General features: G+C 44.5%; 1 protein-coding gene across 1 annotated transcript in view; it reads left to right on the top strand.

Moving 5' to 3' along the window:
* CRISPLD2 (cysteine rich secretory protein LCCL domain containing 2) overlaps positions 1 to 14520 on the top strand; it is a 43930-nt gene that overhangs the window by 15592 nt on the left and 13818 nt on the right. The window contains exons 3-9 of the mRNA XM_053400085.1: positions 4135 to 4253; positions 7686 to 7818; positions 7963 to 8078; positions 9938 to 10038; positions 11149 to 11286; positions 11626 to 11686; positions 13611 to 13677. Coding sequence (XP_053256060.1) covers positions 4135 to 4253; positions 7686 to 7818; positions 7963 to 8078; positions 9938 to 10038; positions 11149 to 11286; positions 11626 to 11686; positions 13611 to 13677 — 735 coding nt within the window. The remainder of the gene's footprint in view (positions 1 to 4134; positions 4254 to 7685; positions 7819 to 7962; positions 8079 to 9937; positions 10039 to 11148; positions 11287 to 11625; positions 11687 to 13610; positions 13678 to 14520) is intronic.

The following is a 14520-nucleotide window of genomic DNA, read 5'->3' as shown; positions in this document are numbered from 1 at the left end:
AGCCCAATCCCCTCCCCAGAGAACCCCTGAATAACACAGAGGACCAGTGTGTAGTAGCAGCCAGAGTGCTGGACCTCAGATAAGGAGGCCTCGGTTCAAATTCCTGCTCAACCATGAAGTCCACTGGGTGGTCTTGGGCTCATCAAGATGGGAGTCCCTGATTTAGAAATGGCATATTCTGGAAGAATGGCATGTATCTCAGCCAGCTTGTTTGAATGTCCGTTATTGAAAATGATGATACATAGAACATAGAAAGCTGCTTTATAGGGGCCAGACCATTGGCCCATCAAGTTCAGTATCATCTGCACTGGCTGGCAGACGCTGTCTAGGGTTTCATGCTGGAGTCTTTCCCAGCCCTGCCTGGAGAAGCTGGGGACCAAACCGGGGACCTTCCACATGCAAAGCAGGTGCTCTACCACTGAGCCAAAGCCCTTTGATACACATCTAAGGCTATATACACCCAAGGTGCATTGCTCCTCACTCACCCTCCTCTCCCTCCCAGAGGCAATTTAGGTGGCAGGGTCACCATTTCTCATGTTTCCCACATAAGAACCAGAGTTGAGTTTCTCACCTTTCGGGGAGAAAAGGAAGCACTGTTATTTTCTTCAAAAATAGCACCTTAAAAATTAGATATGGCGAAAACAGAAAAACAAATATTTTTAGCCCAGCAGCTTTCCAAGTCCTTTACTATTTGTCATCCAGGTTTTGTCAGTGAAAGAGGAATTTATAAATCCTTTCCAAGAAATTTCTATTACACACAGACAGACAGAGACACACACACACACCTTTAACACATTTATGTGGAAATCCTAAGGCTTTGGAATGCATTTGACATAGGTCCAGTTTTCCACAGACTAATGAGTCAGAATGTGAATAAGCGTCCATGTGCCCTACTTTATAGAGGGCAGTTCTCTCTTTGAAGGTGTCCTCTGTTGGCAGGAGGAGAGCCCTCTGTTTGAATGTCCTGTTTGCTCCATGCCTGGTTTAAGGTATATATTTTAAGATTTTATATATGGATGTTTTATGATGGCCTATATTTGTAATGCCTAATAAAGGTTTGGTGACGTAAGGTGGTTTAAGGTAAACAACACTTCAGAGGGGAGAGCAGGTGGGTCTTGATGTTGCCCACTGATAATTTGCAGCACCTTGCCAGCAGTCAACAAGAGCAGGCACACTGGCCGCAGTCTTCCTTGCTATGAGGCAAAGTCTCCTGTATGTATTTAAATAACTAATTCATTTAATTTATTTTAAAGCACTTATAAGCCCCTTAATCTTTTTATAATAAGTGGCATACAATGTGATTCAAAGAAACAATATCATTAAAACAAAAGTGCAACCTAAAACCAGCAAAACAGCAACATAAAAGCATATAAAAATGAAAAATAAAATAGGAATTGAGGGATTTATTTCATTTGCATCTAAATGTATAAATTAGCACATGCCAATATTATGCAACTTGGCATCTTCTTCATTCTTTTTTTTAAAGTAATGGGTTTTCTCTTTTTGTGGGGTGGTGTTGATGTGTAAAGGACTACCCTAATCAGGAAGCCAAATTCTGTGATACTACAACAAAAAGGCCGGTGTGCAGGAGTGGGAAGACTTTTTTTGCTCCATGGCTCAGATCCTCCAAAAGATCTGCTTTGTGGGCTAAATTTGAGAGATGAGTGGGGTTGCCCACTTGTCAAAACTCCCTGTGCTTCAATCTGAAAAGGAGAGGGAGAGAGACGCTCATCTGTTCCTTTTAAGCTGTTGATCTCTGCAGCCAAGCGCTTCAAGGCAGTCTCTGCACTTCACCCATCTCGCCACTTAAAGGAAAGGGCTTTAACTTCTGAGATTAAATCCTGCTGTCTGAGCTGCAGGATCCTGTTCCCTGCTGGAAGCAGGTGCTGTGGCTGATACAGGATTAATAAATACACTGTCTTCCCACACATCGGCCAATGTTAGCTGATGGGCGAGTGGGCACGATTTATTGTGTCAAAAGCAATTCAAGTGTTTCATGGAACCTGATGGGCAACATGGTCCAAAAACATCTGGAGAGCCACATGTTACCCATCCCTGGATTACCTTTCAGGCACTTGGCATGGCTCTGCTAGAGTCTTGCACGCGTGCGGGCGCGCGCGCGCACACACACACACACACACACACACACACACACACACAATTATAGTCTTTGCAATGAAAGCTAAGATCCTCAGGATGTTAAATTGGGTGTGATCTCTTGCTCTCCATAATTTGGTAACCAGGTGCATGAAAGACACGGTGTCCCCGTCGTGTGCAGTCTCCAGCTGCATATCTATTTAGAATCACAGCTTCAGTTACGGCTGGGCAGACAGCAGGCGGTTCCAATGCTTATGAGGGCAGAAATGGCCCTGCTGCTTCTCTGAAAGTAAACACACAGCTGAGACGTATTTTCCTTGGCTTATGGGTTCTTTGCAGCTCAGCATTGCAGCAGCGGCAGCAGCAGAAGACTCTTCAGGCTAATGTCTATTTGCTCATCCAGCATGGTTACAGCTTCATGTTTTGCTTTCGCTCGGTGTGCTTGTCTCATGTGTTCCCCACCCCCCCCTTTTTTCCTGGGGGCCATGAAGCCTATAAAAGAGTCTCACAGACCAAGCAGAAAGGCCAACTCTAAACGACTCTCCTGGGGCTGGCTCATAATCCGCTTTTCATCGAGTCATATTTACCTAATAGGACTTGGAAATCATCAGCGTTCACCTCTGGAATACAAACGGAGCTTTGAAGTCCTTTGTGTTTCAGTGCAAGCAACACACAAGCCAGTGAGTCCTTGGTGCTTTTTTTTTCAGTCCAGGAGCTCCTCCAGAGAGGGGATTAGCAATCGCAAATGATTTTATTTTCTGCACGCCCATAGCAAATGCTTCCAACTAGAGCTGGTGCTAATTTGAAGCGTGTTGCAAGAACATGTGTTCTTGGCTCGAGTTTAACAAATCCCCCTCCCCAACTCCTCACCATGCTTTGGCTCAGAAAAGTTACACGATCTAAGCATGGGATGTACTTAAATGACCCAAACACAACGCAGGGTTGCCAGAAAGCCAGGTACTTTTACCTTGTCTTGGCATAGGCTTGGTTTACATTTATGTTGAACCAATGATTTGATGCTGCACTGCCAATTTTATATGCTTGTGAAACACCTCTTTTCTTTTAAAGAAGAAAACAGTCCCAGTAAAGCCGAACTCAGTCCTATGTCCCAATTAGCACTCTAGCACAAGTGGGATGATGATGATGATGATTCTTATAGCACAGGATTGTGATGCTCTGGTTGTTGTAGGACTCCCAGCCAGCATGGCCAGCAGTCAGGGATGATGGGAGCTTTAGCAGTGCACTGGTTTCCTCATCATCCCTGTGTTATCATAAAAGTCAGTTCCCTTGGGGGAAAGGCACCAACCTTCCCATAATTTCCATTGTAGTCACCATATGATGCCCATAACTATTTCATCATTTCTCCGCAATTACAATTTATTTCCATTAAAAAAGAAATTATGGGATGCATTTTTTTTTTGGCCAGCAATTCCTCCCTAATGCAATGCATTTCTGTAAGTCACCTTCACAAAGAGCCAATGGTGGGCAGAATCAGAGCCAGCGACTGGCAGAGCCAACTGATTCCAGTTTTGTTCCAACCTGCTTCCTGCTGAGTTCTACAAGGAGCAGTGCTGAGACGGAGGAGGGGGAAGCTAACAGGCAGTACCACCTCTGGACTGGTTGTTAAGTAAGATGGCTGGGCAGGTGGATGCAAACTGAGGTTGGACTGAGGTTGGTGGGTCAGTGCCCCATTCACACCAAAGGACCAGCCTCCACTGGTTCAAGTTCTTCCCCAATCTTTCTGGTATTCAGGCTGCCAGTGCTAGTCTTCCTGCATGACCTCTAAACAGTTAAAGCAACCTGGACAGGATGCCCAATACGGAAATAACATTACGGTATAAGCACTTCTTCTTTTCCTGGAATGCAAGGATGCTCTGCAACATTCCTTACTGAGATATACTCGATGTGTTGCTTCTTTGGGTTTAATTCTGAGGCTTGGTTGGAAAATGCCACCACCTGTGACCAGAACTTCATTTTGCCTTCTGTTTTTATTTCCAGCACTCTACTCTAATGCCTTTCTGTCTTTCTTCCACATAGAGATGGGACGATGAGCTGGAGAGATCGGCCGAGTCCTGGGCCCATGAATGCATTTGGGATCATGGGCCTGCCACCCTTCTTAGGTCTATTGGTCAAAATCTGGCTGTTCACTGGGGCAGGTAAGATGTGTTAATTGTCTTATGGTGTCTGTGCTTGCTGCCCTGAGCTCCTTTGGGAGAAAGGGTGGGATAAGAATTTAACTATGAACAGAGATAATGAATGAATCTAAGATGGCTACCAAGCCAAGCAAGGCACAGTTCTACACATATCTACTCATGAGCAAGCCCCATTGAATTCAATGTGATTTACTAGTACGTAGTTAAGTGGTTGTAGTATAGAAGCCTTTAGACCACACCCATATGGCAAATTTACAAGTGTGTAGGCAGTTCGAAAGCACGTCAACGTGCAAGTAGATAAATAGGTACCACTCCAGCGGGAAGGTAAACGGCGTTTCCGTGTGCTGCTCTGGTTCGCCAGAAGCGACTTAGTCATGCTGGCCACATGACCCAGAAGCTGTACGCCGGCTCCCTCGGCCAATAAAGCGAGATGAGCACTGCAACCCCAGAGTCGGCCACGACTGGACCTAATGGTCAGGGGTCCCTTTACCTTTACCTTTAGGCAGGCGGAAATGCCATAGGAAGGTTTATTCTAAATACAGGTCTTCTCTCCACACACTCTTCCTGTCAATAGAGCCTCTGCATGTGTTGAGCTTCACTCATCAATGGAAACTTGTTTAGTTTCCCACTGCCAATGTGCAGCTTTTAGATGCCCCCCTCCTGGTCTGTGGCAGTGGCTCAACCATGCAACAGGGAGCAGCATTTAAATGTCTCTGATATGTATTCTGGTCTAAATGCCCGGACCATTCATACTCCAGGATTGCAGAGCTATTGTTGGCACACACATTTCCTATGTGTTTGTGTGTTTTTTTAAAAAAATTACTCTGTGCTGCATGAATTTTCTCCATTAGGAAGAGTGCTGGTGATGTGTTGCACGCAGGGAAATGGTCCAAACAGAAGCAGAAAGTCAGTAGCAAGACAGAAGCCAGGGCAGAATCTTCTGTAACCTACAGAAATCCATATTTGGTGACGGAACACGACGTCCAAATGGCTAAGCTCCTTAATCCTTAGTATCATCCCATGTCCTGCTAGGCTCTGTACTCCCCACTTTGGGTTCATTCCCTGATTGTGAGCACATAATGTGGACTAAGCGGGAGCGTACTTTCCATAATCCCAGTTGAAGGCTTCATCCTAACACTGCACTGGGCAGGGTAAGAAATCATGCTTGTTGATGCAGCTGAATGTTTTTGCCAGCTCCTAATTTGAAGAGCTGGCTGCCAACTGGAGAGTGGGCTGAGCTCCACTCCCTACTTTCAATTCAGGGTTTATATCTTTCACTTCCCACACAGCTTAATGGTGAAGTTGTTATTTATTTTGCTACACCTGCAGCCTGGTGAAAAGAGAGAGCCCCTGAGTTTCTGAAGAGATTTTACTTTCTCTTCACTAGTGTTCCCAGAGAATGAGAGGGCTTCTAAAAAGAAACAGGGTGGGAGATTTCATGCTCAGAACTTTATAATGCAACTCACTTTGAATCCCATTTTTTAGGGGGGAAATTCCATTCTGCTCAGTTGCTAAAAGTCACCAGTCCCAACCTGCCCACACTTATACCTTTCTGGAGTCAGTCCAGGGCTCATCTCCACTTATTTCCCCAGCAAAGTGGCATATAAAAAAACCTTGTGGAGAAATTCTTGGTGCATCTCTTGCAAGATGGGAAACAGGAGGCTAGGCTAGACTGGCCCTGGCCTGATCCAGCTGGGCTTTTCTTCTGTTGTGGATTCTTGGCAGTGCGGGAAAGGTACTCTGCCATATACTCAAGAGAGGCAATGGTATTCTCTGTCCAGTTAAGAACACAAGAAGAACTTGTAGGACCAGGCCAATGGCCCATCTAGTCTAGCATCCTATTCTAATGGTAGCCACCTAGATGCCTGTGGGAAACCAGCAAGCAGGACCTGAGCACAAGAGCACTCATGCAACATGCAGCAACTAGTATTCAGAAGCATGAGTGCCTCTGACTGTGGAGGCAGAGCATAGCCATCATGGCTGGTAACCATTGATTGCCTTCTCCACAAATTTGTCATCTCCTCTTTGAAAGCCTTCCAAGTTGGAGGCCACCACTGCTTCCTGTGGGAGTGAGTGCCGTAGTTTAACTAGGTGCTGCAGGAATAAAAAGTAAAGGACCCAAACTAGCGCTAATACACCCAGGAACCTCACCAAAATGCTGGAGAGGGTGCACCTCCACAGGCACATACCTCCACATGTGGTGGGATTGTCCCAAAATTCAACTATTCTGGACAACAGCCATACAAGAAATATGTAAAATAACTAAGCAAGTAATAGACATCACCCCAGAATTGGCCCTACTAAACATCTTCCAAGACAACAATGCCCATTTACACCACAAAGAACTCATAACCCACCTGCTCTCAGCAGCCAGAAACACCATAACCAGACACTGGAGAGACCTGTCAGGAGTAAGCATGGACCAATGGTACCAAATAGTATGGGAAACAGCCCTACTAGAAAAATTAACTAATAAACTGAAACTGACACGGGGACAAACAGAAGAAGACGCCTTCACCCCGGTATGGCTCCCCTTTATCACATACACAGCCCAACAGGACAATGACAATAATCCACCAACAGCATACAAATCAGTATGGCTAACCTGATCCAAAACCTGATCCAAAACACACACCCACCTCACTCACACACGAAAACAAAGATCACCACAGCCAATCACAAGCAAACAATCACACCCTAGGCCAACCCCAACCTCTCTCACCACCAAAGGAACACAAGTGAACAACACAAGCAACGCTGACACCAAACTCTACATACATTAAACATAATAGAAACACCGCCACCCGACCCCACCCCCATCCATCTTCCCTCTCTCCACCCCCCCTTTCTTTTTTCTTTCTTTTTTCTTCTCCCCCTAATGCCTCAACAAATGAAACGGATTTGTAAAAATGTTACATGGAAGAAGAAAAAAAAAATACGAGGCACTACACTTCTGTAAAACAAGAAAATCCTTAATAATAATAATAATAAAAGTAAAGGACCCCCGACAGTCACAGGCGACTCTGGGGTTGCGGTGCTCATCTCACTTTATAGACCAAGGGAGCTGGCATTTGTCCACAGACAGTTTTTCCGGGTCATGTGGCCAGCATGACTAAGCCGCTTCTGGTGCAACAGAACACCGAAACCAGAGCAGCGCACAGAAAGTCCATTTACCTTCCCGCTGGAGCGGTACCTATTTATCTACTTTCACTTTGACAAGCTTTCGAACTGCTAGGTTGGCAGGAGCTGGGACTGAGCAATGGGAGCTCACCCCATCATGGGGATTCGAACCACCAACCTTTTGATCGGCAAGCCCAAGAGGCTTAGTGGTTTAGACCACAGCGCCACCTGCATCCCTTGCTGCAGGAATAGGCACTGCCTTTTATCTGCTCCAAATCTTCCACCAGAACTGGAACATATATTTGTTTTCCTTAGGTATCGCTCTCCAGCTTTCCATGTCCAGTCTTGGTACGATGAAGTGAAAGATTATACCTATCCCTATCCCCACGAATGTAATCCCTGGTGTCCAGAGAGATGTTCAGGACCGATGTGCACCCACTACACACAGGTAAGGGGAGTGGGACGGGGCTTCTGATGGAACTTGCTGCTTATTGTTACAAGTCTGCCAGATGTGGGCAGATGTGAAAATGCTAGGGGACTGATCTCGTGTGGCGAGTGTTGACATAATTTGTGCCCTTGTGTCCATTTGCAGGTGGTCTGGGCAACAACAAATAAGGTTGGCTGTGCTGTGAACGTCTGCAAAAGGATGGACGTGTGGGGCCAAATCTGGGAGAATGCTGTCTACCTGGTCTGCAACTACTCTCCTAAGTAAGGAATTGGGAACGGGGTTACACTCATTTCTGTTCCCCTTTAAAGGGGAATCTAACAAATTTGGGTTTTCTGAAACAACATGTGAACTGAAGCACAGCGATCCTTTGAAATTTGCACTTTTCTGAATGTTGCAATGCAATTCTCCAGCCAAGTAATATGCACAAAAGGAGGGTAAAGACTGCATATATTAGTGAAAATAATATGTAAAAATGCAATTGATTAGGTGCCAAAATGTGTACATTATGAGGATGAATTTTCATGAGGACTTTTGTTTTCAAAAAACCCACAAACAGATGTGGATATGTGGAGAGCTGAACTTAAGGCTGGAAAGATGAGAATTTGATAGGCACTGATTCACCTGTCCCTATAAGGGATGCAAGTTGAAGTAATTGCAGTTTTGTGCCTATTTTGTCTCAGTTGGCAGCAACTGGGCAGGCTATTTCCAACTGTCTTTCTGGTTCTGAGTAATGCTGAAGCCCAATGGGTCAGTTAGGGACAGTGGCACTGCTGGTGACATAAAAGATAGGGGATTGTATCCAGTGTAACGCTAAGTTAAAGTCACTTAGTGGTATACTTGTCTGTTGGCCAGATAAGTGTTGCAGCAGCAGAACATTGTTGTGCAAGCAGATAATCAGATTGCTGGTAACTGTTGTTGCACAACAGATTGCACAGTCCATTGCTAGAGCAACTGTTACATTCAATTTCTCTGTTGCACAATATTTAAAGTCACCTGTCTGCTGGAGCAAGAGCCCGCCCTCATGCTTGCAAACACTGGAGAACACTGGAGACAGCCCCATAGTGTAAAGACCAATGTTGAACACCAGGCTGGGTTGAGGAAATGTAATCAGTTTTGGACCCCACCAGTGCTTCCATCACTTAAGAATATAAGAGGAGTCTGCTGGATTAGACCAATAGCCCACCTAGTCCAGCATCCTGTTATGACAGTGGCTGGTCAAATGCCTATGGGAAGCCTGCAAGCCAAACATGAGCACAACAGCACTCTGCTCACTTGTGATTCCCACCAACTGGTGCCCAGAAGCGTAATACCCCTGACAGTGGAGGTAGAACAGAGGCATCCTTGATCCAAACCTTGAACAGGCCCTCTTGCGGGCTTGTTTGTATCAAAATGGCAGCTCCTGCTCCTTTGAATGTTTTGAGAAGTGTGTTTCTGGACAGGCGTGGCTCAAACATAGGTCTCTCGCCTCTCCTGAAGACAAATTTGGTGCTGAGTGATTTCTGCCCAGTAAGGATGAGTGGGTTAGCATGAAGGAAACATTGTGTGAGTCTGGTGTTCCCAGACACTGGCAATTTGTCTGGCTCACACATCATAGCTAGTATTTTGGATCTCTTGGAAGACTCTTCGGAAGCTCTCCAGGATGGGGAATGGAACATGTTCCTGAGTGGGGAAGACCTGAACATCCGTGCTAAGTTCCTCCAGCCACCTGAATGTCCTGTGAGGAAAGAAATGGGGGCAGCCTTGACTAACGGCTTTGTGGAACTAGCGAGGGGGAGCCAGTGGCAAAAGCCCGTCAGTGACTGGCTGGTTGTGAGGTATATAAAAAGGCAGCTTCACTTCTGAACTCTGCCAAGTTATCGCTAGAGTGCTGCTCAACTATACATTTGTGGAAGGGAGTAAGCTTTTCCCATATTTACAGTAATCTATCAATGAGTAAGTACAGTAAGGACATTCAGTTCTTCCGTAGCTCCATGGTGCTTAGAGGCCTCAGGAGGGTAAAGATCCAGGCAACTGGCCTGGAACAGTCCAGTGAAGCAACTGCATATGTTAAAGTGTGGAACAGAGGATGCTTGAGAGAGGAGGAATTAAGGAACTTTCAAAATGTGTGCTCACTTTTCAGAGGCAACTGGATCGGAGAAGCACCTTATAAAAACGGCAGGCCGTGTTCTGAATGCCCGCCTAGCTATGGAGGAAGGTGCCAGAATAATCTCTGTTACAAAGGTACGTGGTTAAGTGGTTGGCAAGATGTCAATAGAATTGGTGTATGCTAATGCATATGCATAGATACAAATGTAGAACTGTATTTCCCCCTTAAGGGTGTGACCAAAGGGAGGGGGATCTGTGTGCTTGCTCAGTTTGCTGGCCAGCTGCTTGCTGTTGATGGGTTAGCTTCAAGGCCCACCTGCTCTCCCTTTGTATGGTTCCGACCCACAGTCAGAGGCAGTAATGTTTCTGAATGCTTCACTGAGAGCCATGGATGAAGAGGCGCAGAGCTCTGTGCTTGCGCTCAGGTTTCTCACAGGCATCTGGTGAGCCACTGTGAGAAGAGGATGCTGGACTAGATGAGCTGTATCAATGTTAGTCCTACGCAGAGCAGACCCACTGAAATGATTGGACACAACCAACTGAGGCTCATCAATTTCAGTGGGTCTACTTTGAGTAGAACTTTGCCAGTGGCAACACAATGAACGCCAGGGTTACTGATGTGCTGTGGCTGGCTTCTACACCCAACTCGCATACCCTTCTCTAGTCCCCATCTAGGAAAGCACGAGTCACAATCAGAGATCCAGGGCACCTTGCCGGCCAGGCAAAAATACTCCCAGAGGGTGCAAAGCGGGGCCAATAGAGATTGTGGCCTTGGAAGATAAATGGGCGTGCCTTGGGGATATCTCATGGACTGGACAGAGAGGCATAGAGGTCTCCATTTGACGCCTGCCCCCAGGTGTGAGGTTCCCTATGCCTGGGCTAATCAGATAGTAATTTTTATATTTGTACAGGTCTTGTTTGTTACTTCATACTCCAGTCAAAGCCACACCGTAAATATAAAACACATGGCTTTCCCCAAAGAATCTTGGGATCTGTAGTGTACTCTCCACAGAGGTGCTGTGGTGATGTGGATGTGACCTTTAGAGGAGAACGACCCACTTTCCCCTTCTGTTTGCTTTGCATTTTAAGCTTTCAAGCAGGAGCGAACTTCTAGGCAATGCAGCCAACCCCTCTAAGTAAATTAAAGGGAGCAGTCGCTCCATCCCCTGCGCCTCCACCACCTGCCCCACTGACCTTAAATATTAACAAGATGCTTTTTCTTTCAACCTGCTGGGGTGAAAAAAGATGACGGTTACGTCCAAAAACCCGAGACCGAAGAGACCAATGAAGTGGAGACGCCCCAGGTGTCGGACAGCAAACCTGTGTGGAAGCCCAAAGCCACAAAACCTGTGAAAGAAAAGCCAACCGCTGTGTCTTACATGAGTAAGAGAGCATTACTGTCTCCGTCTCCTAAGTTTCAAGATGCTTTTGTTTTTATATATATATATAAAACAAACAAACCTGCAAGGGAATTTTTGGTCACCTGTAGCTTTTTAAAGAGAGAACCCCCTTAAAGCTTCTAGACCAAGATTGGGGAAGTTGTGGCCCTGCAGATCTTGTTGGACTCCAACACCCATCACCAGCATAGCCAATGGTCATGGATGATGGGAGTTGTAGTCTAGCAACGGCTCGAAGGCTTCATCTGCACAAGTGTGACCATGTGGATATCTGTTACAGTACTTGCCCTGCTGATGGTTCTATATTTTCTCTTCCCCCCTCCAGCACAAGTGATCAAGTGTGACACCAAATTGAGGGATAAATGCAAAGGATCGACATGTAACAGGTAATCACCCCCTCCCTCTCTTTCCTTTCCCCACCTTGCTGGGAAAGCAGAGGCCTCACCCTTGGCAAAGTCGCACTATATTTTCAAAGCAAAAGATGGGCTGTGCTCTGTTTGTTGTGACACGGATCCAGTGGCTGTGTAGAAGCCCCTTGTCTATGAAGCCAGCCTTTCAGGGCCCATTCATGCAAATGACGCAGCCAAATTCAGCCAAGATTAAGGGGCCGCAGTTGATTTCGTGCAAGTGCCTGCGATGTGTAACCCGCAGTTCCCAAAGTGGCCGACACTGTTTGGCTAATGTTGGCACTGACCTTTCAGCACCCTCGTTCCAGCAATGTTTACTTATCTCAGCTGGACCATCAATTGCCTCCACCCACCAAGCCTGCGTGTGATGGTTTTAGTTTAAGTACAGTACAGTTTATCACTTAGGGTTTTTTGTGGGGGGGGGGCGGGGACGGGGAGAGTAGCATGCCAAATCCAAACCAAACATTGGTATTAAAGAGAGGGTTGTTTGAAAATGTAGAGTGGGGATGGTGTTCCGTTTTTATGCATTGCTTTTTTTTGTTATTGTTTCTCCTTAAAAACGTGGGTAGTTCAAATGAGGTTAGTAAAGCTGCACAACATTTTATTTGCAAATCAGTGGAGTCTGAGTACTTGCTTTTGCAACATAGCCCACACTCAGTCTAGATCTATTGCATTTTTTTTGCCCCTGAAAAGTGCTTCTTGAAAAACTGGTTTTGTTCCAAAAATAAAAACTCATTGCAGGTAGACCTTACCGTGGGTCCATTTAAATCACTGGTCAGTAAGACTTGATTTGAATCACTAGTCAGTAAGACTTGATTTAAATCATTTTTTTTACAGAAAGACTCATTCTTGCTGGTGTAATCTTAATATTTACAACCAGATGAAGGTTTCATTTTTGGAAAAATTAATTTTCAAAGTAGTTTTTACAGTTATATCAAAAATTACTGATTTGGTTATATTATTAGAAATACAAATACAGGTAATTATGAAATTATTATATTTGGACAACTTTTCTGCTATACTTTATTGGAAGGAGAAAAATAATCATTACCTTAATAACAATTTGAACAACTTATTTAACTAAAACAATAGCATTATAGCATATGTATCCAGGTTTGTTAACTGATATGGTTAAATGATTAAAAAACAAACAAACTTAGACTGAATTTCAGCACACATGAAAACTTAAAAACAAATTCTTATTTCCTGATGAATAGCCTTTGGACTATAACGTAACTTAAATAGAAAACTATCTTTAGAAAGATTTTTCCTCCAAAAGCATTTTATTTTAGAAACCCGATTTAAATAAAATCCAAATTTTTGATTTTTTAAAATAATAAAATCATTTATTTTTATCCACCCTGGTGTGTACACAGCCCCTGTCCACTGTATGTTGATGAGGCTTGCAAAAGCCACTTTGGTGGTGGTGTTGTTTTGCGGGGGCAGGGGACAGATTTGATTATCTGACTCGGTGGTCTTCCCCATTTGTCTACCTCCATGGAACTTTGTCCATCAGCTCTATATACCTAAAAGTTCTAAAGACAGAGTGAGCTTGCAGTCTGATCCAAGTCATGATCCTCTTGGAATCCTAGTTTTGTGGGTTCCGCCTCTATCCCTAATCAAGACCCACAAGTCAAAGCTGGTAACAGGTGCATATCCATCCCTAACATGCATTGCACCCACAACATGACCCCATTTCAGGGGAAGTTTTTATTTGTTTGGGGTTCAAAGAAGGAGGAAAAATGAATGGAGGGAGGAACAAGATAGAGTCAGAGAAGAATGGGCAAGTCAGAATGTATGATGAAAATAAAAAGTCGCTTCTCTGTTTCAGGCTGGGTCTACAGATAGTTCCAAAAAGCTTGAAGACTATTACATGGCTAACTATACTCATTTTTTTTGCTAGATACCTGTGTCCTGCTGGCTGCTTGAACAATAACGCAAAAGTGTTTGGAACCTTTACCTATGAAAGCGTACGTAATAAAGTAATAAACAGAGAGATATTTGCAAGTCCCAAGAAATGGAGGATAATGATGTACCTTAGTGACCTATGTGATGATAGAACCACCAGGCATACTCACCCTGGATAAAAGCCAAGCACACAATCACAGCCTTGTGTTCTGTGTAGGTGGCTTTCAGTACAATAGAGCCACTCCCATCATACAGTGTTTAATTAGTTCTTACCTGTAAAAAATAAATAAATGCATGATGTCTGGCCTCCAAAACTGGGATGTCTGCAGAATGAAGAAGCTCCGGATTCTGTTGGAGCTTGAAATTCTGCTAGACATCATGCATCACTAGCTAGGCCTTACCCTGGCTCTATCTAGACAGATACTGCTCTAGCTTACTCCTGATTAGTCACATTCCTCTTGGCTCTGTCTCTAATAATGGCAAACATTTTATATAAGAAATATATGAGCCATACCCTTCAACAAAAACTTCCAGGGCAATGTACAATTTAAAGACTATTATTGTAATAAGAAAACTAAAATTAAAAGATCAACAATAAAACCAAAGCACAGAAACAGTAGCATTCATTTAGTGATCAGCAAATAAAAATCAAAAATTTTTACATTCCACCCTTTGATGTCCAGGTTTCCCTTGTACTCGTTCCAATCCATGTGTGTGTGTGTGTGTGTGTGTTAGTATTTTGAAAATCAGTGTTGTCAGCTATGCTCCATATTAATTGTGGCTTGTAGGCTATGAATGGCAAATGCCACTAGATCAATTCAGGATTTTGAGACAGCGCTGTGGGCATCTGTTACAAGATTGCTGCCATAGGGACATGACACAACACAAAATGGCTTTCAGATCTA

This window comes from Podarcis raffonei, chromosome 8 (assembly GCF_027172205.1).
Source record: "Podarcis raffonei isolate rPodRaf1 chromosome 8, rPodRaf1.pri, whole genome shotgun sequence".
NCBI classification, from domain to species: Eukaryota; Metazoa; Chordata; class Lepidosauria; order Squamata; family Lacertidae; genus Podarcis; species Podarcis raffonei.
The sequence above is the reverse complement of the archived record's forward strand: the minus strand, read 5'-3'. Positions and strand labels throughout refer to the sequence as shown.